Here is a 24,723-nt window from a genome sequence, read left to right on the forward strand (position 1 = left end):
GAGTTTGTGTCTGAAAAGGCTACATGCCTCTTTTTTCTAAATATGTTTTATTTTGCCCTTTGTCTACTCCTGTCCACCAGTGGGTGAGGGAGCAAAACTGAGGGCAGGAAACCCTTCAGGAGTTACAAGCCAACCCAAGTGCCTGGTTCCAGGGAGGATTTTCCTCCAGGACTGGAGAAGGAGTCACTCTAGGCCCAGCAAACTGGGGCAGTTCCCCCCAAATCACTCATGTGCTACAGCTGAGAGCAATCCAGCTTGGCTCAAAGGTGAAGCACTACTTCCATGTGAGCAGGCTCTGTGTGACACGTTACAGAACAGTGCCGGTTGTGCTGGCGGCAGGCCTGTCATCCCCAGATCAGCTCTGGACATGATGCCTTGCCCAGGCTAACTTCCCCTCTCCTGTGCCTCATTCCATAGTGTTCACCCACACTGGGGATCAGTTGGGAAAGGGCAATTCCCTTGCAGCAGGAGCCTGCAGAGGAGAGGACATGCCCTTCCTCAGGAGCAGCAATGTTATCCCAGGATACAGAGACTCACCAGCTTCTACCCTGGGCTCGAAATGCTTCTCGTCACCTGCAGCACCTGTGTGCTGGTGCCTTTGATGGGCCTGTTTCCCTCACTAGGAATTGCTGAGAGCAGAGGTTGTTCACACCAGTAATGTCTCTCGTGACAGAAGTTCATCTGTAAATTCACATCGACCAAAGCAGCCCGGCATCGATCGCTCTGTGTGCCTGACGTCCCGGCAGCCAGCGCTGACATTGTGCCGCCGCGAGGTCGCATTCCCAGCTCCAGGAGGGCACGGGCAGTGCGTGGGAGCCCCGGCCTCTGGCCTGCTGCGCTCCCGGCAGGGCAGAGTGCACCCAAGGGCAACCACGGCTCCTTGGCCCTCAGCCCTGCAGGGCAGCCGCCCGTGCTCGGCAGCCTGATCCAAAGCCCTTGGTGCCTGCTGACAAGCAGCCTGAGCAGCAGCCACCAGCCTGTTCTGTGAGCCTCTTTGGTAAGTTGTCAACAGCCTTGCACAGTCCCCATCAGCTCAAATGTGCAGTGATGTCAGAAATGTGCCCGTGAGTGACATGTGTCTTCATTTAACAGGAGAGAACACAGCCCCGTGCAGAGAACTTGAAAACCACTTGGTACAGGATTAGTTTTCCAGTACCTCCTGTACCTGTCTTTTTAAACCAATTAACCATTTTCACTCAGTGAGTAAATGTCTGTTAAAAATGTTTTCCAGGTAAAACCATCCCTACAGGAGAGGAATGTCCCCAGTTCTGCCCACTTGCTGCATGTCTGACCATTCCAAGCTATCTGTGAGCTGAGGTTATACAGTTCCCCAGCACGGTGAGGCCATGGCTACACACAGTGCGAGCTGGCTCCAGTCCATCCTTAATCTTTGGGCCCTGCTTCTGCTTTCATGTGGCGTCTGGCTGCACGGCTGCGCTTTCTGCACAGTGGGGTGCTCGCTTTCAGTCTGAGAAGATTCAGCGGCGGCCCTGCGAGCACCCGTGGCCTCTCGCATGCAGCTGCAGGATTGTTAGATATCTTTAATTAAGTCGATGAACTCTGCCAGTGCAGCAGATGCCTCCATTAACTGCTCAGCCACAGGCATTGTGCAAAACAGTAGCGAATGTGAGTGCACCAAAGGGGAGGATTGCCTTAGCTTTGATCAGAGTCCCTGCAGCGCGGCCCTTCAAAGGGAGGCAGAGCGATCCCTGCCTTAGGCGGCTCAGAAGTGCTGTCCTGCAGCGCACGCCTAAATTGGATGGGGTGCTGGGGTCTTGCCAGAAACACCTACTCCTCTTTCTGTAACCCACAGTTCACCTTCCCTCTTTATTTCTTTTGAATTGAAAGTGATCTGACGGCCCGGGCTGGTCTGAGAGCACTTCTGGAGGTGACACAGTGCTGGAGAGGAATAGCAGATAGAAGTGTCAGGTCTCCTTGGGCCAGGGTTCTCGTGGGAGCTGAGCTGCATCCCTCATTTGCTGCTGGTGGGCTCCAGGGAATATGGGGACATCAGGACAGTGTCAAAGAAACACCTGGATTTGCAATCAGTTTCTCCTCTGTTTGTGAACAGCTGAGCAAGGTCCTAAATGTTTACAGATTTCAGTGGGATTTCAGCAAAACAAAGGCAGATAAGCCTCCAGGAGTGTCAGGATACTCTCTTCCCAGTGTAATAAACACTGGAGACATTTAAAATGTACAGGCCTCTGAAGGTCTTCCACTCCTGGTGACCAGTGCCAAGGGAGGCTCAAAGCCCCTGCTCAGTGCAACGGGGCACATATCCCCTGGCCAGATAAGTTGAGTTTAATGGTGTCGCCATTCCGGACCTGAGGAGGTGAGGGCACAGCTGGGACACAGTCATGTGGCACTGAGGTGCTGCAGGAGGGGACCATGGATGAGCAGGAAGGGCTGCAGACACCAGGTCTGCGCTGCAAGTCAGGGATCACAGTCAGAGATGGTCCAAAGCCCCAGTGCCACTCTGTGCTCTGCAGCTATGACCCATATCCCTTGGTCTGAGCCATAAAGTGCGGAGCTGATCACAGCCAGACACCAGCAGCTTGGCTGTTCTTAAGCCCTTCTTGTTGGCAAGAAGCAAATGGTTCTCTCAGCACATCTTCAGGAGGGTGTACAGGATGGGGACACCTCTGGGATCTATCCAAGGACAGAGCCCATATGAACTGTCTGGGAATATTCTGGAGAACACAGGAAAATAAGTATGTTTTGACCGTTTCTGACATAGAGCTATTGGGTATTGTACAAAGATAAGGGACTATGAAAATGACCATTTGATTTCTGTTCTAACAGAAAGCTGACTTCAACTCCCAGTGCTGACCAGAGCAGCAATAAAACTGCAATTTTCTTTCAAACATAGCAGGGAAACAAGTCCACCACCACAGTTAGAAAACAAATAATGTAGCCACGGCTCAAGATAAATCCAAACTTTAATTTTGGCCTAAAGATATGATTGTTGGAAAATAACAATACACTTTCATATCTTTATTAACCAAAATTATATCTACTGATTATTTTACAAATTGAAAGACAGAGTTTATCAGGGTTTTTAAAATCACTGCGTGCTTAGAAAGAAATGGGTTTCTGAATTAGATTAAGTAGCATGAAAAAAAAAACGAAACAACTAAAACCCGCCTGTGCCGCGGGCCACGTATGCAAGCAGCTCAGTGTCCTGCTCCATTGGCTCTGGCACTGCAGGGGTGATCTGTGTCCACCTGTCTCACAGAACAGCAGAGAACTGCACCCTTGGAGCGCCCCAGATCGCCTGTAATCGAGGCTGCTTGCCTGCTGCCCAAGCTCCCCGGAGGCTGCTGTCCGGTGCCAGGATGCCCGGATCCCATTTATCAAGCCCGGTGCTGTCTGGAGAGGAGCTCCACATGGCCGGGGCAGTGCTCGGGGGAGCCTGGCAGCCGGCCCACAGCCCTTGCTGGGAGCCGGGCTGACTCGCCCAGGGCTGGTGGCCGCTCCCGCCCGTGCGCTCCGGCCGCCGCAAGCGCCTTTGGAAAGCCGTGAACTCCCACAGCGAGCCAAGGGCCGTCCCGGGCTCACCCCGCCGCGCAGGGCAGCCCGCGGGTCAGCCTCCCCCCACCCGGGGGACACAGCCATAGGGGGCACAGCCATCGAGGGGCATGGCCATCGCGGGACACGGCCGCCAGGGCACACAGCCATCGGGGGCACGACCATCGTGGGCACAGCTGTGAGGGACCACGGTCACCATCGTGGGGCACAGTCATCGGGGGACAGAGCCATCGGAAGGTACGGCCATCGGGGGACAGCGCCATCGGGGGATGCGGCCATCGGGGGATGCGGCCATCGGGGGATGCGGCCATCGGGGGATGCGGCCATCGGGGTACCGCGGGCGGTGCTGCGGGACGGGGGCGGGGCGGGGCGGGGCGGGCGGCCGGGCCCTGCCCGCGGCGCTGCCCCCGCGGCGCTGGGCGGGCGGGCGGTCCCCGCTGCGGCTCGGCGCCTTCTCCTCCTCCTTCTCCTCCTCCTCCTCCTCGTCCTCAACCTCCTCCGCCTCCTCCTCCTCCTCCTCCTCCTCTGGCCGCTGCGGCGCGGGGGCTGCGGGCGGAGCGGCGGCGCCATGAGCGGGGCGGCGGCGGCGAAGAGCGAGAAGCTGGACGAGGCTCAGGCGCTCGCCCGCAGCTGCGCGGGCAGACCCGACTTCCAGCCCTGCGACGGGCTCTCGCTCTGCGCCACCCACAGCCACGGCCGCTGCTTCCGCCTGCACTGGTGCTGCCACCTGGGATGGTGCCACTGTGAGTGAGGGGCGAGGGCGCGGGCGGGGGCGCGCGGTCCCGGCCGTCCCGAATGTCCTGTCGGTCCCCGCGCGCTGCCTCACCGCCCGTCCCCTTCTGTCTGTCCCGTCCCGTCCCGCGGCCGGGAGCAGCCCTCTCCCGGAGCTGCCCGTGCCGAGGCGGCCCCAGTGGGACCCTGACCTCGGGCGCTGCTCCCGGAGGGGCGGTAGCAGCGATGCCCGGAGAGTTCTCTTGGGGCCTGCGGTCCCAGTTCCCCTCGCCCCCGTGAGCCGGCCGGAGGGTGGGCTGTGGCATTGGCTGGGCACCACTCTCCTTCGTACCAGCCACTTCATTCTCGGTGCTTATGGTTTTCTTTTTACAGGCATAAACTCTTTTGAGCAGAGAGGTAACTGCTTTAGGCTATATATAGCAGATAGCTTCAAAATCCAGTGTTGAGCCAACTCTGGTGAAAAGGCGCCCAACGACTTTAATATTGGTATTCAAGATCCTGATGTATCTAATCATGGAGGCTGAGATTGAACTGTGGATGTCCAAACATAGTTTGATGAATAATTAATCACGTAGAGCCTTGAAGAGCAGGCTTTCCCAGCAGCGTGTTGATGCGAGGTCAGGAAATGGTGATGGAGCCATGCACTTGGATTGTGTTGGGTTCTGGAGATCTTAAAGCCTGGATGATCAAGGTTAACACTGGACCCTTATGTGAACGTTACTTGGTGCTGCTGAAGGTGTTCCTGGACTCCTGACATCCCATTCTCCTTTAAAATCCATTGCTATTGCCATCTCTCCTTGTAATTTAGTCTCCTACATGGATTCCCCTTCACACGCACTTTTTGCAAATTTTGTTTCACGGGGAAAAGGGGCTGCCCCAAAAGCCAGCTTTTGTTTGGATGCAAGCTTTTATATCAATTAAATACTCATTTCAGGAATTTTGCCTTGATTTGGGGCTCATTTGAAAGCAGTTCAGGACAAAAGATTTTCTTCTGTCTGTGCCCTCAGTACTGTGTGGCACAACTGTCTGTGTGAGAAGGTGCCACAGTACCTGCTGCACAGGGAGAGGGATGTCTCACTGGTGTTTGATTGATATCACAAAGGCCCTCAAATTATGACCTAGATTCTTCCCAACCTTTCCCTGGTCTCAGTTATTTGTGGTCACCATCAAGATATATAAACTTATGAGCACTCTGGAGTACAGGATCAGGGCTCAAAGTGGTGCTTATAAACTGGAGATGTTACCCAAAATGATCTGGGAATGGTCCTGGCACTGGGAAGTCAAACATGGAGCTGGGAACACCTGGAGAAGCGACATTGCAGAGAGGGATCTGGGGATTAGGATGGATCACAAACTGCCTGTGCGTCAGCAGCGGGAGGTCTGTGAGGCAGAAAAGCCAAACCCAGAACCCCAGCCTTTGCTTTGGGATGCATTACCAGGAGCATGGCAAGTGTGCAATTTAATTAGTCTCTTCAGCTCAGTGATGAGGAAACCAGGCTGATGGGCTGAGCTTTGGGTGTTGCGCTTTATAGAGCAGTAGGAGAATTGGGGAGGAGATTGCGGAGATCAGCTTAGAAAATATGCTTTACAAGGGGGTGCAAAAGGAAGGGTTGTTTGGGCTGTAAAAGATTGAGGGAGGGAGAAAGGAAGGGAGGAAGGAGGGACGGATGATGAGCTTTGCAAAGTGTAAGGCAGCCCTTGCAGAGAAGCTGTGTTTGAGTCCTGCTCTGCACAGATGTGGCAGATAACCAGGTATCCCTTACCTGTGACAAGGAGAGTTTAGCTTTGGATACTGGAAAACATCATAACTAGAAAGAGAAAGGAAGCAGGGGAACAGAGTACTTGAGAAGGTGAGGAGTCACGGTCCTTCAGGGAAGGCTTAGAATGGTGTGTCTTAGGCATTACATGGAGCTGCTTCCCTCTTGGAAAGACCACTTGAGATCCCATCCAACCCTTTGCTTCCGTGTGGCAATTGTAAGATTTAAAAATAGTTATAGCATTTGCAAGAAGTACAGACTTCCTTCTCAATCCCTCCTTTATGGCTAAGGAAACATTTGGATACCTTTGCCTCATGAAACCAGGATTTTAAATGGAAGATTTTAAGGGAAGTCACACACTTCATTGCCTTGTTTAATCTTCTGAAAGCCATGGAGAAGCGCGGTCCCTTCTTGCCCCTCATTTCCTAATGCAAATTTCAGAGCTAAGGATCTCTTTGTATCCTGTTCCTGTGGAATGAGTTGAGTTGGACTTAAAGGGGGTAAGAATGAGGTCTATAATGGGAAATTGTATAGAGGTCAGAGATGTAATTAAACAGCATTGGGAGTTATCTTCCATAAACACAATGCTGTAATACCGACTTGGGAATCCTCGGAGGGTTCTTGAAAGTGCTTTTCTGTGACTCTTAAGAGCTGTATTGGGGTACAGGAAGCTCTACATCAATTAAAAGGGCCATTGAAGTATTATTTTCCATCAGTGGCCAAGGTCCTGGAGAATGTCAGCTCAGTTAAAGTGCACTTACACTGAGAAATTACAAACACTCACCATGCCATGATGAGGAGATCGTCTCCTCATGTGTATTCAGGATCACATCTGCTTACTTCAGTGACAGGAGCAATTTAGCGTTGCAGAGCCACTTGGCTATGGAAGGAATAATTGAGAAAGAACCCAGTCTGAATTCCCCAAAGCCATTGAGGTTGGCATGCTCGGAAGTGAGCAGTACTGTAGGCGCTCTCTTTACCTCGGATGTTTCTCTGTCCGTAAAATGGCAATAATAGCTGGCAGGGAGACTGTTCGGTGTATCCAACAGCTCCGAGAGCCTCAGCTGCCCTGCGTGCCTGCATGACTTCTGTGTCTAAGCCTGGAGTTTATTTTAGGTCCTTTTCGGTCTGTTTCAGCCTCGGTGGGGAGCAGATTTGCCTGTGTGGTGTTTTTCTAAAGCGCGTCCGTGCCTGGGGAGCTCTGAACGCGGGGACAGCCTCCGTAAGAAGGGCGTGAAGAAGGCGCAGGACGGGTGTGCCCGGGGAGGCTGCGATGGGAGGGTGCTGGGCTGCCTCGGCTGCCGCTGGAGCCGCCGGGCTCTGCCCGGGAGCGCCGGAGCCCCTCGTCCCTGCTGCCGGAGCTGTCCGCAGCATCCTGCCCTGGCTGCTGCCGGGAGGCTGTGCCGGCTCCAGCCTCCACGTGGAAGCAGGTTGAGGGCTCAAGCCTCGGAGTCCTTTTCCCAGCAGGGAAGAAGGCGTTGGCCCAGGAGGTGGCTTTGACTTCAGCCCCTGTGTTTTGTCCCACGTTTCTCCTCTGTGCCCTGTGTGCATGCCCTTTGCCAGGGTGGCAGCCCCCTGTTCACCTTCCTCCCATCCCCTGTGACAGCCTAGTGAGGTTTAGTTTATTAGATGCAAGCTGAGAGCCGTAAATTACTCTGATCTACTTTTTCCAGAGCTGGAGAAAACACGCCAGAGGCAGGTCTGCAGCAAGGTGCCTGCCTCCCTTTCCTCACCTCGGGATTTCCACTGCAGCTGTGATTTGCACTGATGCTGGCTGTGAGGCTGCTGGCTCTGAGGTGGTACCTGCTTATGTCAGAAGGGATCAGATCCTCGGGGTTTGCATCCGTCCTGACCTGACAGCAGGATTTTGACTGTGTTTTGCTAATTTTACTTCCTAAGAATTAGCTGTGAGAGAAGACATCAGGCTTGATACAATTCAGAGCATTCTGTTGCGACTGGGTTCATTTGTGATCTGAATATCTTGCATTCTGTTAAACACCCTGCAAACCCCTCGGTACATTATGCTGCAATTATCAATAATACATGATGAATCGTGGTTCCACAGCAGTTGCATCAATAGACAGTAATTGTGCCACCTCGTATTAGCCTTTCTGTGCTTTTTTTTCCCCTCTGATTCAGCATCAAAAGAACAAGCTTTTAGCTCCTTAAAGCCTCTTGCATATCTTATATTGAAAAGTAAATGCAGCAAATAAATTTCAGTCCCACCACTTTTGCAGGTTCAGCTGTTTGGACCCTTTACAAGAAAACAAACCAAGCATGGGGAAAGCGTGAGATCTCCATTTGGTGGCCAGGAAGGGAGCACAGTTGCCAGGCTCAGGCAAGGAACAAGATCGTGGTGGCAGGAAAGGTTTTAAAAAATGCACCTGCTCCCTGACCCTTGCAGTTTGCTAGGTGATGGATAGCACCTGTAAGTGTGCCTTGGAGTAGCTTCCCCCTTCCTGGCACGCATCACACATTATGCCACTGTTAGGCTGGAGTTTGCAGCCAGACCTGGCAGGTGCTGCACAAGGTCAGGCAGGCCTGGCAAGAGATCCAAGGAGCTGTCATTTTTCATCCAAGAGGAGAAAATGGGTTTGTGTGATGGGTGGCATGCCACAAAGGGCACGTGTTTTCTGGGTGATTTTGGGGAGAAGGGCTTCTCTAAGTTTGGCCATGCCAGCAGTATTCTGGGGATGTAGAACTAGAGTATATTTACATGTGTTGTTCACCTCAACAGGCAGCTCAGGGTTTCTCTTGGCTCTCAGAGCTCCATTGCTTCCTCATGGTGTCTGAGGGCACCCAGCAGAGGCACAGTCCATGTGGCTGGGGTGTCATCAGTCCCAGCTGTGTGCTCACCAGGGGAGGGGGGTTATCCCTTATCCATTGCCCACAGCTGCAGCCAGGGAACAAGGTAAATCAGCAGAGTCACTGTGCACCTGGGTGTGCTCTGAGCAGATACTGCTGCTCACATGCTTCTCTGCTTGAATCACTAGTGGTTTTCTTTTATAACATTTTAAAGTGAAAGAATAAAATGTCTGTCGCACAAAGCTGGTGAAAGTTCTCTGTCGAGGCCATCCTCGATTAAACCTCTTCCAGGGAGAGCGATGTGGTGTGTGTCCATGGCAGCTCCTGCCTGCTCTCTGGCAGGGACACACCTGGCCCAGGTGCAGGCATTTCCCCCTGCCACACAGTGATCTGTGCAGCATTTCTGTAGCTCTGTGCACACCAGCAACATTTCCAAGGTGTCTCTCCCTCTCTCCAGCGACAGAAGCCATCAGCAGGGGCTCTGACAATCTCCCAAGCCCATGTAATTATTCAGACCCCAGTCTGCCCGTGGGAACTGTGAACAGGGAATCAGTGAGGCAGCCCTGCTTTCCTTGACAGAGCTGGTAAGTGAGCTGAGATGGTATGGGGAGGAATTCAGGTGCATCCTGATAGGGCTTGGGGGTCTAAAGAGGAGCTGTGCCTGCCTGCAGCCAGCATCTGTTGATCCCTGCATGTTAGAGGGGCAGCCGCAGCCCTGGGACGCTCTGCAGCACAGCATACACTGTCCATCTCCAAAAGCCTTGCTCTTGTTCCAGTGGGTTTTCCTTACGTTGGGTTTTGGTGGCTGCAAAACTCATTTCCACGTCCAGGAGGGAGCAGAAGGGCAGCAGTGCTCTGGTGCTCTGTGTGTGTCCCTGTCTGCAGATGGTGATGTGGACTGGAGCTCACTGGAAGCAGCCAGTGGTGATGGCAGCTTGAATTTCTAGCAGTACTGTTCTACAGGGCAAAACTACATCCTGATGACTGATTCATTGGATAAACAGGGAAAGGGAGTTGTAACATGCTTATGTTTGAAATTCTGAGTGTTTGAAGGAGCTCATACATTTTTCTTCATGGAAAACTCTGTCTAAAGTGGAGTTGAGCAGTGGGGCTAGGAGCTCTAGGGCTGGGAATTTCCAGAAAACATAGCTTGGTGTAGAGGGAGAATAACCACAAATCCTGGGAGAAATAGGCATTTTTAATTTACTTCTGCTGTGAAAAGGATTTGAACATTCATCCGGTTAAGTCCATGTATCTGGACAGAATGTTTGTGCATTATGTGGAGTGCCAGGCAGGAGCTGCAGAAAGGTGAATGTTGCAGCTTGTAATGGGAAAAGACTTTTAATGAGGATTTGTTGCCTGTGGCTGTGCAAGATCTTCTCTTCACCTGTATTTTGAAGAGCTATGATATTCCAGCTTCGTTTCACTAAGCTGTACACAACCAAGGAAAGAATGTCAGCTTAATATATTCTGAAGTTACTCTAAGGAAAAACACTGCCAGTTTTTATGGGTGCACCATCCCAGACCCGGATGGCATTTTGTTCCTTGGGTTTTAGTTGCAATCTGGAAATCACAGTATGAATGTACCATTGCTAAGAGAACCCACATGTGTCGATCCGTTGTACCCTGTGGGAATGTCAGTGCCTCTGGAAGAACCTACTGGCATTCATTTTGAATCCTTACTATAATGTTTAGAGACATGCATGTTCTATTATTATTAACAAAGGCCCAGATATCACTTAACAGAATTAGACCACAGGAAAATCTCTGAATTCAGGCTACTTGCTCAGTGTGTCTCGTAGGACTAACTCTTGAACAGCTCATACGTGATTGAACAGAAATCACTGCACTTCTTTCTCCAGAAGTCTAAGAAAAAGGGACCTGTGTACCAAAACACTTCCTGCCAGCCAAAAACTCTTTGTCATGCATGACTATGAGGCTGTTCTGTAATCTGTCTGTCCACCTGAGAGGCATAATTCACAAAGGATTACATCTGCTTGCCCCAAACTCAGTGATCTGCTGGTAAGAGCCTCGGAGAGCAGCAGATAACTGACACCCTTCCTCTGTGGCTGCTTGAAGGGTTGAGTGCTGGTTTTGTGAAGCCTGAAAGGACAAGGCTGGGGATGCTTCCTACCAGAAGCAAGTACTTCTGAAGAAAAAGTTTATTAATCTTGTGTCTCGTCAGCTGGTGGGGTTGTCTGTGAATTCAGGGTGTCCTGAATCCTGCACGGTGAGGGCTGGGCCTGTGCTCCTGCTCAGGGGGCTTCCTGCTGATGAGAGGCTGCTGGCACTTTTCTCACTGCAGAGGAACAGCCTAAAGATAAAATCTGCATGGAGCTCAGTGCCTGTGGCGAGCGTGTGGCTTCCTTCCTGGACTCTGCAGGTGAGGGAATCTGTTTGCCAGCTTGAATCTGCGAGCCTGCTTAATGCCAGTGCCCGATGCAAAAGTGCCTGCTGTCACATCATCCTCCCTCTTGTGGTTCTTGACGGATGTTTCATGGGTCTTAAATGGCAGCCTGTGGTCATAGCCTTGTATTGTCCCACGAGACTGAGTCACGAGATTGTCGTCGCTGTGACTTCCATCCTGCGGGTCTGCAGAGCTGACACTGCTCAGCTCTGCTGGAAGCACTGAGAGGCCTCTCAGGTGCTTGGCACAGGACCTCCAATTTCCTGGCAGCACCTGTGTGCTCATCAGGAACACGTTTTGTCGCCGCTCGTGTTGCTGCAACCAGCAGAGCCGGGCTTGTAGAGCAGGGGCATCTTGGGGTGTTCTTATGTAATGGCTCTCAATTTAACCAGTGCTGCTGTACACTTCATGACTCACTGCCAGCCTTGGTAACTTACTTCTGCACACTGGTGAGGCTCTACTAGAAAACTGTGTTTCTATAAAGAACAAAAAGCAAAATGCTTTACTCACAAACAGTGTAAGATGTTCCCGAACGAGAGCTGTGACAGTGTGGGCTTAGCTGCTGATGGATGGCACAAGCTTATACTAATGCAAAAGCTGGTTGACAGTAGATTGGATTCCAGGTAGAGCATCTCTCTCTCTGCATATAAAGTTATCCTGGTTTAATGTGTTGTGGTTTTTCTTCTAGCACCTCCATGAATTTATCTGCCCACAAGATACAGGGTATGTTTTCATAATGGCTTTGATTCTTCCACTAATCAATTTTTATGTAGTGACTGATCACAGAACTCAAGAAGTGCAGTTCGTGCAATTTGGAGATTTTTTTGGCGATAGTTGAGTATATTCACGTAGATGGAAGTCAAAAACCTACTGGGAGAGTGAAAACTGATTGCTTGGCAACTGGGCCTTGTTTTTAACATATCCATACTTTAATTTAGGCCACGTAACAGTTGGAATTTATACATAACCTATGTTGTAAAACAATTTCAGCAAGAGGCATGCATTTGTATTCTTGTTCTCACTGGTGGCTGCGGAGCTCGAGAGCCCACACGTCTGCTCTCGAGGCTGCTTGTTTGGTTGTGTACTTGCACCCAGCTCTGAAATGACTCCCTGCTGTGCCCAGCTCTGTGCCAGGCTCTGGCTGTCCCTCTCCCTGCCACATGATGCTGGTACTGGTGTACACCTGCAGCCATTCCAGGCAGGATGCTTGCCTGCTCCATGCTGCATGCCTGCCTGGTTGGATTTCAGTGCTTTCCTGAGCCTTTTCAGAGCTTTCCTGAGCCCCACTCCAGGTGTTTGCACTCTCACTCACTCTCTCCCTCTCTCCCTCCCTCCGTGTCCCTGGTCTCTTGTGAAAGGTTGGAACAGCATCAGGTGTGGCAGGGTGGACTGACCAGCTCCTGCAGCCTTCCTGCAGCCCACCAGCATAAGCCCAGCTGTAGGCAGGGCAGGTGGAGGGAAACACTCACCTTTTGCTTTGTTTTTCCTCCCTGTGCCAGTAGACCTTGATCTGCTGGCACAGGAGCCATTCTCCAGCTGGTCCTGTGGGATCTTGACTCTCTGGATGTGAAGCCAAGGGCGATGCTCCCACCTCTGCCAGCACTGGCTCACTGTGCCACAGCAGAGAGCTGTGTGTACTCCCAGCTCCACTGTCCAGGTGCTCCAAGTCACTTGCCTGCAGTGGCACTGTGTGACACAATGGCTTGATGTGATACCCACCTGCTCCACCTCCAGTGGTGGTACTTGAGCTTCTGTTTGTTCATGCAGAGCATTGCTGGATCCCCCTCCACTCCAATGGGAGTGTTGGTGCCCATACTTGCACTCCTCAGCTCCACGTGGTGGCGTGTTCTGGGCGCAAGCAGGGAGAGCAGTCCTTTAAATTCCCCAGAAATGGATGCTTGTGGTAGAAATAGCTTGGTTTGAATGGTGTGTGAATGGAGATGTGCATGAGGCACCAGCAACAGCCCTGGGATGAGGGTTAAAAGAGTGTGTTGGGAATAAGGACCCTGTTCCCAGCACTGAGGAATGTGTTGTTGTCCAGCCTGAAGGCTCCTGCTCCCACACAGCCACTGCACGGATGATGTGCCAGCAGGAGATCCTGGCTCTGGCCACAGGAAGGGAGCAGCACAGGTACAGCACATCCCATGGGCCATTGCTTCTCCAGTCAGCCACCAGGAAAACTCTGTGGCCACAGAGATGCATCTATTCCAAGCTGCAAAACCCAACCTCCTGCCCCAGCTGTCCCCTGTGGGTGCAGAGTGCAGGTCTTTGGAGAGGACTTTTCCTTCAAGGGCCTGGTGAGCTGTTCTGCTTGTTTGAGAATTCCCAAGAAAGCATTGCATCACATGCAGAAGCTCTGGGTGCCCCCTGCAGCACCTGGAAGACAACTGGATCTTGTGCCTCCAGTGCCTTTGATTGCCAGGCAATGCCATGGTTTTCTGGGTAGTTTGACATGGAGCTGTGCTTATGTTGCTTTGTTTCCATATCAGCACACTGACTGGCTGCATGGAAACCATGGGCTGCTGAAGCTTGAGCAGATGGTGCACAGGGATGGGGTTGTAGAATAAATATTTAGCACTAAGCCATTTTTTTGCTATTTTCTCTACTGAATTTTAAAAATATCTAGTGTAACTTGGGGGATAAAATTTCTCAGGGGAATGTGTAAGAAGTGGCTGTTCTGGCCTTTGGGGGTGGGTTGGGAAGGGATGTTGGAAGATGAATATCCTTGGATTCAGAGCTTGGGTAGTGTTGCCCAGCTGCCATGCTGATGGATGTAACCAGGGCTGTGCCACGCTTTCCATGCCTGTGCTTCCGTGTTTTTGGAACCCAGCATGGAGCTGGGGTTAGGAGCACCTGTGGTATGGGTGACATTCTCCAGATACTGAAAGGAAAGAGCTCCTCCAGAACACACACGTGGTGTGTGCTGCTGCTCACTGCCTTTTTGGGGGCTGGTACTCTGTTCCCGTACAAGGGTTAGTGAGCAAATTCGGCCCCTGTAAGAGGGTTTATGGCTGCATGGAACATCCCTCAAGCCTTCAGGGTTGTTTTTGCTTTAAGTCCAGTAAATCCGTGTAAGCAGTGAGAGGGAAGAGCAGGGATGATGGAGGAAGCTCCAGGGTCTGTTTGCATTTAAGCGTTACCTGCTCTTAAGCTGATGTGCACAGAAACTCCTCAAAGGCTTAGACAGCTCACAGCATGTACTGTCATGATCCTTTTTGTATTTAAAACAGATCAAGACAAAAGGGCATTAAAATACAAATTTGATGAGGGAAAAACTTTCTGATTTTTTTCCCCCTCTGTGTTGGTTTCCTGTGAAAAACGTCGAGTCAGGGGCTGGCACAGCTGTCTGGCTGCACAGCAGGGAGGGAACACCGCTCCTCCACAGGAGAGAGCTGGCAGCTGTATGGAATTGCTCCTGGACAGCCACTGCCAAAACATTGCTGCACTGGTTCTTCCCTGTGCTTGGCTGGGGTCTGGAATGGGATGGACTCATTAGTGCTCGGATGGAGGTGCTTCTGTGAGAAGGAGCCCTTTGCAGTGATACATTTCTGTTAGGGCAGAGCCTGCCAGCCCTTCCTGCTGCACTTCCAGCCTGCTCAGGTCCTGCTGCGTGCCTTCTTTTTCTGTTGTTCCTTTGCTGAGTTGATTTGTGCCCTTGGAGTCTCTTCTGTGATCCCTTACTGGGCCTTCTAGTTCTGCCAGAATTCCTGCAGGTATGCGGAATGTTCTGTTTGCATTCCCCACACTAGAAATTTGTTTGAGCAATCTCAGTGCTTTTTCAAAGTTCTTCGGACAAAGTGCAAGGCAGAAATATCACTTGCACCGAGGTGCTGCATATCTTTATCTACGAGGCTTCTTCAAGGTGGACAATCATTTCAGTTTTGCATTATTATAACCACCAATGGCCCAGTTCAGCTCTCCTTGAGCCTGTAAATCTGGCAGTACCTCAGTGTCCTGAAATGTTTTCCATTTCCTCTGGTGGCTCATTCCACATCTTACGGTCACCACGCAGCCCGTATGACGTGATGTCTGTTCCACACATCACAAAGAAGTGCAGGCTGGGCGAGCAGTGGGGTTTTTCACATGTGCCATCTGTAAATGTGCTCCAGGTTTCTCCTTCCATTTGTTGTCGCCCCTCTGGAAAAGTCAGAACTGTGCTCTAAGTGTAGTTTGGAGTTGTGATAGTCCTCGGTGAGTATTTATGGGTAGGGCAACCTCTGTTTGCAAGGGTTTGTTGTTCCAAGCTGTGCATGTAACTGGAGAGAGGAGGAGGAGGAGGAAGGCCAGAGCAGTCATTTTGTCCACTGTTCAGCTGGCAGGGCTGGAAGGCAACAACCCCAGGTAGGTGCCCAGCCCACCATCACACTTCCGGATGGAACTCTGCTCTGCTGGGCACTTGGCAACAACAGGCGTGATGGGCACCTCCAGCAGGCTGAGGGTGCCGAGTGCCCTCCATAAACCTGTGGTGTGTTTAATCCAGGGTGTGCAGCGAGCTTTGCTTCAGTCAGTGAAGGAGGAAACCCTCCCCTGCCCCAAGGTTCTGCTGTGCCAGCGGTGAATCCATACCCGCTCCCTTCCCGTGCCCTCAGGCTGGGCTGGAGAACCTGTGCCACCCACTGCCCTGGGGGACCCTGGAAACCCAGGTGGGCGTGACAACCTTTGTACTGTCCTGGGGCCGCTGTGCCACCGCCGGCGGCAGGGCACCCCTGCAGCTCGGAGCTGTGCCCACCTGCCAGACAGCTGCCATGGGCACTGCGCTTCCCCACAGCCAGACCCAGCTCTCCTGCCACGCCCAGGAGATGTGGAGCAAGTGCTGCTGGAAGAGCACTTGGTTGTTCTCCATCTCTTGCTGTGAGGAAAGCCAGTGCTCGAGAAGCTCAGCTCCGAGCTTTCCACACACAGAACAGCTGTGCAGGGAGCTCTCCTTGGAATAATGTGGAACCCCTCCAAGGCAGCGCTGTCTCCTGTCACACATGCATTATGAATGCTTCCTTTGCCTTCACTCCTTCAGAGCTGTGTGGTATTTAATTAGAGGGTTTTTATGTTCTCCAGAGTGGGACCAATTCCCCTCCCGTGTGAGCTGAATTTTTTGGCAGGGTTGCAAGTGGCAGTAGGAAAGTCTGGCACAGCTGGAGTGAGAATCCCCTTGGACTTCACAGGGGGGGATAGCTGGTGCTGTTACCCAGGTGTATGTTCGGGCAGCACCAAGTCACCGGCGTTTAGGGAGCAGCTCCCTGCTGGTGAACAGGACACCTCCCTCCCCACCCTCACTGGGGGCCTGTGGCAGCCATGGACTGTGCCCTGGGGTCACAGCTCCAGCCCCTCTGGAGCATCCACCACAGCCAAAGGCATGGAGATTCCATGGGACCAGAGCCAGTTCACCTTCAGCCCACCTCTGCCTGGGACTTCCACAAGTGCTCAGCCCACGTGGGAACAGTTCCTAAGCTGAGCCAGGCCACGTTCAATAGCCTGCAAGTAGCAGGTCTTCGTTAACCTTGCTGATTTTTGGAGATAGATGAGCTGGCAGATGGGAGGCTGTAGAAATATTTGTTCCAGCAGCTGCAAGGGGAAGAATACATATGAAAAAAAGATTTTATCTTTGAGTTAATAGATGTCTAAATGCCTTGCATGTGAACAAATACCTGTGGTACGTATTGCTGACTTAGACTCGTAAGATCCACAGCTCTCTCTTACCATTTTCTGAAGTGCAGTGCAATTCATGGTGTTATTTATTAGGACTAAGTCCTCCAAGGTAGCATCTTGAGAGGGTAAAACTGGAGAATTTATGAGAAACCTCCCTCCTGTAAGCTGGACTTCTTTTTTTTTTTCAATATGCCAAACACATTAATGAGTGTTAGAGGTAAACCAGAATGCTGGGATGGAGGGAAGTGGAAAAGAAAATTTTCCAGCAGCACCTCTGCTTATTTCATGGTTATTTTGTATTAGCCACGGAAATTGCTGCTGTTTTGTGTCTGTTTGGTGAGGATGCATGCAGACTGCCCAATTAGCAAAAAATCAGAGATGTGACCTCGTGGCTTGTTTCCCAAGGCTTGGTTTGGGGTTTTGGAAGCAGGAGGCTCTCTAATACAGCTTCCAGTCAATCAGCCACGTTGTTCTGGTTAACAGTGCCACAAAAGTAAAAAATTTTCCGAGTTGCCTGAGTTTGCTGGAGGTGTGCAGGTGATGATAGAGCTCCCTGCTCTGCTGGATCCTGCCTTAGCCTGCTGGCAGGCTCAGTGGAGGCATGGAGCCAAGGCTTTGGGGAACAGCATCCATCCGATTTGGCAATAGAAATCCTATTCCTGTGCACAGAGCAACAGGGAGATGAGCACTGCCCAGCACTCACTTCCTTGGACATATTTGAATAGTTGTTCTGCAGTTGAGTACTGGCTGTAGCGTGTGCCAGGTCCCTGAGGATTTGGTTTGTGTGCTGGCACAAGGGCCAGCTGAAGAAACAGAGAAACAATCGTCCCTTTCTCGTTGTGCACAGGCTGCTGTCACTGCGAGGGGTCAGACAGAGGGGCAGTGATGGTGGGGGATAATGCCCCTAGCATGGAGCAGGCTTGGGGACAAATAGCCTATAGACCTGTTTCTGGGGTCTCTCATTTCATCCTCTCACCTGTCAGGCAGTGGCTGTCATGGACAGCCAAGACTTACCATGGCAGTCATTCTGGCAGAGCCTGATCTCACAGACACAGTTGCTGTTTCCAGGAGAGGAGCAGGCTCTTGTTTCCCCTGAGCCCTTTTGCCACGGTGGTGGAAGTGCAGAGCCAGAACTGTGACACCTCCTCACAGCAGCTCTTAAAGTGCACAAGAACTTCCCAGACTTCTGCAAATGCAGCAGATTTCTTTTCACAGGATTTGGAGTTTGTGTTTGACATGTGCAGTAGTTTTCGTTCACCGCCTTCCGCATAGGCAGTGGTGGGGAAGTGACCCAGGAAACAGCTTGGGATGAGGTGTCTTGTGTGACATCTGTATTTGTGCAGAACACTGTCATTTACAGGAGCGTTCATCAGCACAGAGCAGTCACAGAGTCCTTCAGCTGACTTGGAATAAATAGGCAGTAAGTTCTGAGCTAGTGTATTAAATGGGATGGATCAGAATAGGTGCTCAAAGTACTGTTCTATCACAGACTGTTGCCAGCTGTTCAGAGTCAGCAAAACTATTGCTGTTGATTTCCACGGGTGTTTGATCAGATTGAGATGGATTATAAGAGAACCTGGGGACTTGTGCTTCTAGGGGCATTTCTAGTGAAAAAGCCAGCCCTGGGAATCCTGCAAGCTGCAGGGGTGAGGGGCAATCTTATTTCTAATTTCTGCATTTATTTTTCATAGGCTGCATCCTGGCTGAGGTGTTTCCATGCATTATGTAGGGTGAGGAGTGGTAGCTGAGGCTGTGAGCACAGCATTGTCCGTGATCCAATCTGACAGCCCCAGTTCTGAGCACCTGGTCATGTTTTGACACAAGTTTAATCTGTCTAAAATTGCCTCTAAAAACAGCTAAGACTTGACAAACTTATACCAGAATTCTAAAGAAATGTAGAAATCAATTAACGTGGAAAATTCTCTTTGTTGTGTGTTGGCTGATTCCTGCTTTACCCTGGCAGAGCTTGTCCTTGGCACGTGAGGAACGTTCCAGCCCCGGAGGTCACACAGACAGGCTCTGAAATCCTGTGCTCAGGGAATGGCTGCTCTTTGCTCCTGCCCTGGAATTAGTGCCAGTGGGGCAGCCCGAGACACGCAGGGAGCTGCTGCGGTGGAGGAGCAACCAGCTGAGCTCCAGCAGCTCCTTGGCTGCCCCGGCTGCCGCTCCTCTTCTTTTCCCAAAAGGGGAAAAACAAACACCAAAAAAGTCAAACTGAGGAGGCTTTGCTTTACCATTCCATGCCTGTGCTGTAAGCTTCCTCGGCTTAAATCCATTGCTTTTTATTCCCAACATCCTTCTGCCAGCACGTGGTGGCTGTTTTAAGTGGAAAAACAGAGTCCTCTTGTACAGACACCTTTGTTCTTCCTCCTGGTAAAATCTTCACTGGACCCTTCCTTGGACTCTTCAAACAGAGGTGGCACAGAATTGAGTTGAAGAAATATTTTTCACCAGTATCTGGTTTTATTTTATCATTGGTTGTCAAAGGAGCCCACACAGAAGCACTCCAAATCTATGGGTAAATAGAGCGTCATGGTTTCAGGCAAGGGCAGGCTGCACTTCAGTTTCCATGAGCTGAATTCATCAGACACTATCCCAGCCAGGAGCACAGTAATCATCAGCTGTGGGGCTTTGCAAGGCAGTGGCATATTTAATGTTCACTAATTTCACAGAAGGATTTCTGGGAAGCAGCAGATGGCAGGAAGCCGTGGGCTGCTGCTGTGGCTGTGAAGGTGAGGAGCTTCCTAGGGAAGTTCTGTCCACGAGATTTGAGAAACCTCCAAGGGACCCCATCGCTCAGAGACCGCCAGAACCACGGATCTGTGCTGGAGCAGTGAGAGCTGTGCTCTGCCTGTGGCTGGAGCACGCAGCTGCTGGATGCCAGCACTCATTCCTCTGAGTCACACAGCAGGTTTAGGAACTCCACCATGGTAAAGAGATGGCAAGTGGAGAGGATGGCTTTGTGTTTTCTGTCATCCAGCCATAAGCAGACAGGAGAAAAGCTCGATTTGTTGTCACTGAGCTTTCCCCGTGGCTTTGTTAACAATTACCATTCCACAGATCGTAGGGAGAAAACATTGGAGGAGGTATTCGAGGGGAGCTGGTCAAAGCCATTCACACACTTCCCTCTGCTGCCAGCTCTGTCTGCGCTCTCCTCCCATGGCACACGGGTGGGCTCTTCCCTCGTCGTGCCTGGAGCCTCTCCCACGCTCCAGAGCTCTTCCTTCGGCTCCGAGGCCTTTCTGCTGTGCTCCCTGTCCTTGGGCTACGGGGCGTGGAAGTCCCAGCCGACTTTCCCACGAGCCTTCCCTTCCAACAGCACAGCGGGGTGGGAGAAGCCTTCCCGGTGCTCGAGGTTCCCGGTGACGTCCTGGAGCTGGCAGAGCTCAGGCTGTGCGTGTGCCCCGGCACAGCTCTTCCCAGGGCCGGGAGGGATCCCCAGCCTCGGGGGATGCTCTGCTGCAGAGAGGCGCTGCAGGGGGAGCGAGCCCTTCCCTGGGGCTTGCAGCAACCTGGTCTGGCGGGAGGTGTCCCTGCCCAGGGCAGCGGGATTGGAACTCCGTGAATCTTTAAGGTGCCTCCCAACGCGAGCCGTTCTGCCATGTTCCAAAGGAGCGGGTGATTCAGGGGGAAAGGCTGCACCGACCTCTGAGATGGAAACACACCAGCACTCAGCCTTCCTTAATGCAGGAGCTTTCTGCCCCTCAGCTGGAGAGCTCCAAGCACCCGCACAGCCCCTCCGTGCTTTGGTGCATTTGCTGCCTGTGCAAAGCAGGATCTGCCGCGCGTGCAGCAAAACTCTTCCGACAGCCCCACTACTCACAGGGCTTCTGGAAATTTGTGCTTTCCCACCGGATGAGCCCCTGGGGAGACATGAATCTTTCAGAGGCTTCATGCAAATAAAATGCAGCGGTTTACAGTCTTAGGCATAGCCTCGGGTTTCTCAGTTTTTCCTGACATAGTCCCAATTTTCTGCTCTCTTATTTATTTCTTTTAGTGAAGATGTTCAGTTCACACTTTGTTCTGCTCAATATAACCAACATAATCCTATTTTCTTACTACTTAACCAGATAATCAAGGTGCCAAAAGCATTTCTAAAGCTTGGAAATTCCCTTATTTTCTGCCTTAAAATTCTAGTTGTAGTCATGTATGAACTCCTGGTTTATAATATGGAAGAACACGATTTATAAGAAACAAAGAACATGGAAACACATGCAAGGAGACTCACTGGAATAATAATGATGTATTAAAATTTTGATCATTGTAGCAAAGATGTAAGCTAGAACTTACATGACATGTTCAGTGGGGGGAAAAAAGCCTCTGAGAATCTCATCAGTTTCCTTTCTCCTAGAGGGTGGGGTGGGCAGATTTGGCATCTTTCCCCCTTCATGGCTATGGAGTTGTGCCCCTGGAGTAAATTCTCCAGAGTTAGTCATGTCCTACAGCTGTCCTCGAGGCAGGGGCAGGGAGAGGAGCAGCCCTGGGGTACAGGAGGCAGTGCTTACCTGCAGCATGAGGTGTCACAGGATCCATACCTGGAGAGGCCACAAGAGAAGCAGCGGCTGCTGCCAGCAGGGAACTCTTGGTGGTGTCCGAGGGTGTCAACGTCACCGCTTCGGTTCTGACTCAAAGGCAGCAACCTTTAAACGCTGCTCCTCTGTGTCCCCACAGGTAAATACGTCTACCAGCCCATGACGCCCGTGGAGCAGCTCCCCAGCACCGAGATCCCCGTCCGGCCCCGGGAGTCCCCCAACACCATCCAGATCTCGGTGTCGCTCACCGAGCACTTCCTCAAGTTCGCTCCCGCCTTCCAGCCGCCGCTGCCGCCCGAGGCGCCGCAGTTCTGCACCATCGCCGACCTGTTCATCGACAACTACCGCGTCAAGTGCATCAACGGCAAGATGTGCTACGTGCAGCGCCAGCCGCCCGCCCCGCACAGGGCAAAGCCCGACGAGGGCTCCGTCCGCAATGCCTTAATCACAAAGGAGAGCAATACACCAAAACCAGAGCACTGCTCGTCCCCCTCCAGCTCCGAGGACTCCGGCATCAACGCCGTGGGGGTTCACTACGTGGAGTCGTGTGACGAGGACACGGAGGGGGTGGCCGAGCTGAGCTCAGAGGAAGATTATAGCCCGGATAGCAGCTGGGAGCCGGACGAATGCCCGCTCCTGTCGCCCTCGCAATGCGAGATGGAAGTGATTGAGACTATAGAAACCACTGTGTAACCACACAAGTCGGCATCGGCTCAGTCCACTTCCTTCTCAGTAATGTTGCTTTTGTAGTATTTCTATTTTCCGTTTTTTCTGACAATCCCTTTTTTCCAGTGCACTTGATATTTCAGATTCCTGTCATGGGAGCGCGGTCACAGGACTTACATATGGTGAACTAGCAACAGCCTGAGCAATTTTAACACGTTCTCAGCCTGATCAGCTCTCCCACGTCTGCACGTAAGGTAGTGACAAATCTTAAGACTTTTCTAGCAGAAGTAGGCCCTTTTGTTGGTCTGGGTTACCCCCACACAGCTTCTCACACGAGGACGTGCCACTCGAGATGTTTCCACCTGTCGGGTTGTTGGCAGGGAGCCCTCAGAGCACGGGGGGTGCGTGCCTGGAGCAGCAAACCGAGGTGCCCTTACTCTTTCTCAAACAGCTACACGAGGCTTCTCCCGTCTCTGTCTGTCCTGGCGCCTTGTCCGGCCTCTTCCTGGTGCTGGTGTGACCCTTCTCCGAGGCTGTCGGCACCACGCTTCCAGCAGGTTGGAATGGCAGGCTAGAGAATGCACAAAGTGCCTCCAACTTTTCTCCAGGCTATGCACTGAGCAGCTGCTGAGGGTAGGCCAGGCTCTGAAATCTTCTGAGAAGGTAGCTCATGCTCTGCAGGGGGATGAGTTGCCTGAATCCAGCTGGTCCCTTTTCTCTGCCTGGATCTTGGGAAGGGGGTCTGGCTTTTGCAGGTGGGCAGGAGGGGGAGCAGGCAGAGGTGGGGCATGGCCATCTAACCAATACCACACTGGACTGGGGAGTACCAGGACAGGCGAAGGAAGCGACTACCTCCGAACACCCGCCCTTGGCTCCGCCTCTGCCTCCTCCTGGGCTCTTTGGTGCCGGACACTCAGGACCAAACAGCCTCAGGGCTTGCATTTGCCTGAAGAATAACAAAGTTTAAAGAAACAGAATTCTACCAGCCACACCACTGTGTTGGCAGAGCTTGGGGACAGCGTGGAGATGCCCCTGGGAGGTGGCCCACGGGCTCGGAGGCGTGTGAGCTTGTTAAAATACAGCCTGAGGTCATCCTAGTGGAGAGAGGAGGCTTTGGCTCCTGCTCCGTGGCTCCCAGCCCAGGAGCAGGGTCGGAGCAGGGGACCCTCACCCGGCTGGTAGCGGAGCTGTCTCACAGGAGGTTCGGTTTCCGCCGCGCTTGAAGGAAACAAAAAAGTCGCTCTCAGATTCCAGCAGCTGCAGGGAGCTGGAGCCAGTAACTCCTGTGCTCCCGCAGCGCTACTGCCGTTCTTTGTGTAGTTGCTGTTTGCGTTTCAGAAGTCCCTGGTGAATCCAAGGCTGTATAAACGTGTACAGTTAGTGACTGATCCTAGATTATAGTCTGTGGTAGAGGATGGCTCATCTCTCACTGTATCCTGACAATGTGTTCCCACTTTTATACACTTTGTAATCAGTATCTTTAGAAGACATTTAGGCAACAGTGTGTGTCTGTGCACATGCACGTGTCTGGGAGTTTCCATGGGTGGATACACAGTAATGCTGTACTTTTTAGACTAAGACTTTCGGACAAAAATAATAGGTTTTATAGTTTTGATGACTTACATAAAAATGTGCAATGCTTGTGAAACAAGGAACTTGGGCCATTGCATGAACAGATACATTCTCACAAGGCACTTGAAAATACTCGGTTTTTCTGAGGGCATTTAAACAAAGGCTGTAGTAAAACTAAATAGGATTTATTTAATTTTTAAGGGCAGGGTTGTCTTTCTTGGCTAACTACAGTTTCTAACAACATTTTGGTGTCTTTGGACCATTCAGACACATTCCATAGGTAGAAGGAAACATATATAAACCTACAGCATTTATTCATATTTAACCTTTCAATTATAACCCAAGTTGAGAGCTGAATGAGCTCACTCTCCTGCCTGGCCTGGCTGAGCTTTCTTCCCGGAAAGAAGGTGGCTCTTCCTGCCCTGGGAACGGCTTCTCCTTCCCAGGCAGGATGGGTGGGCTGGCGCAGCAGGGCCTTTCCCAAGGGCAGGGTGCTCCTTGCCAGCTCTCCCTGGGGCACCAAGGGCAGGGAAGGTGAGCAGGACCCCCTGCCCGGCACAGCTCGCCTTGTTTGCAGGCGAGCAGAGCCGCAGCCCCACCCGGGCACCGGCGGTGACCTCGGGGGTGCTGGTGGCAGACACGGCACAGGCCCCCTGTCAGGATCCATTCTTTCTTAACTGTAAGTAATTAGCAATACCCACAAGCTGTGAGTGTCTCCTACCCAGGATTTGTTCAGATGTCTTAAGCACAATAAGCTGCCTCTTCCTTCTGTTGTTCCTGGAAAATGTCAGCGGCGCTCTGGGGAGTGCCGGGGCTGCTGGCGAGGGCAGGCAGGGCCCAGCCGCGGGGATCTCCTGCTCCATCCCACAGCCGGCTCGGGATCGGGAACGCTCCCACGGAAACGGGGCTCCTTCCTTTGCACAAACCCGGGCGTGGCCGTGCCGTCGCAGCTGTGCCCTGGGCTGGCTGCTCCCCCTGCCAGGGAGAGGTGTGTGTATATTTCCTCTTGAATAAAATACTGAACAACTGGCCTTCTGCTTGTCCTAACTGCCTGCGTGCTTTCCATGCTACAGAGACACAT

At 52.0% G+C, this 24,723-nt stretch overlaps 1 protein-coding gene across 1 annotated transcript; it reads left to right on the plus strand.

Annotated features, from left to right (window-relative positions):
• The first annotated feature begins 3,929 nt into the window (after positions 1-3,929).
• On the plus strand, positions 3,930-24,673 carry C10H3orf70 (chromosome 10 C3orf70 homolog). The gene is made up of 2 exons (XM_032119813.1): positions 3,930-4,271; positions 21,544-24,673. Exons 1-2 carry the CDS (start codon positions 4,097-4,099, stop codon positions 22,095-22,097), a joined length of 729 nt encoding a protein of 242 aa, XP_031975704.1. The 5' UTR covers positions 3,930-4,096; the 3' UTR covers positions 22,098-24,673.
• Positions 24,674-24,723: the final 50 nt, after the last annotated feature.

The sequence above is a fragment of the Corvus moneduloides genome, chromosome 10 (genome assembly GCF_009650955.1).
Source record: "Corvus moneduloides isolate bCorMon1 chromosome 10, bCorMon1.pri, whole genome shotgun sequence".
NCBI lineage: Eukaryota > Metazoa > Chordata > Aves > Passeriformes > Corvidae > Corvus > Corvus moneduloides.

Excerpts from the sequence above, each read along its gene's own strand:
- C10H3orf70 (XM_032119813.1), top strand. The coding sequence starts at position 4,097 with ATGAGCGGGGCGGCGGCGGCGAAGAGCGAGAAGCTGGACGAGGCTCAG. Across the intron at positions 4,272-21,543 it reads CCACCTGGGATGGTGCCACT|GTAAATACGTCTACCAGCCC; the intron begins GTGAGTGAGGGG and ends GTGTCCCCACAG.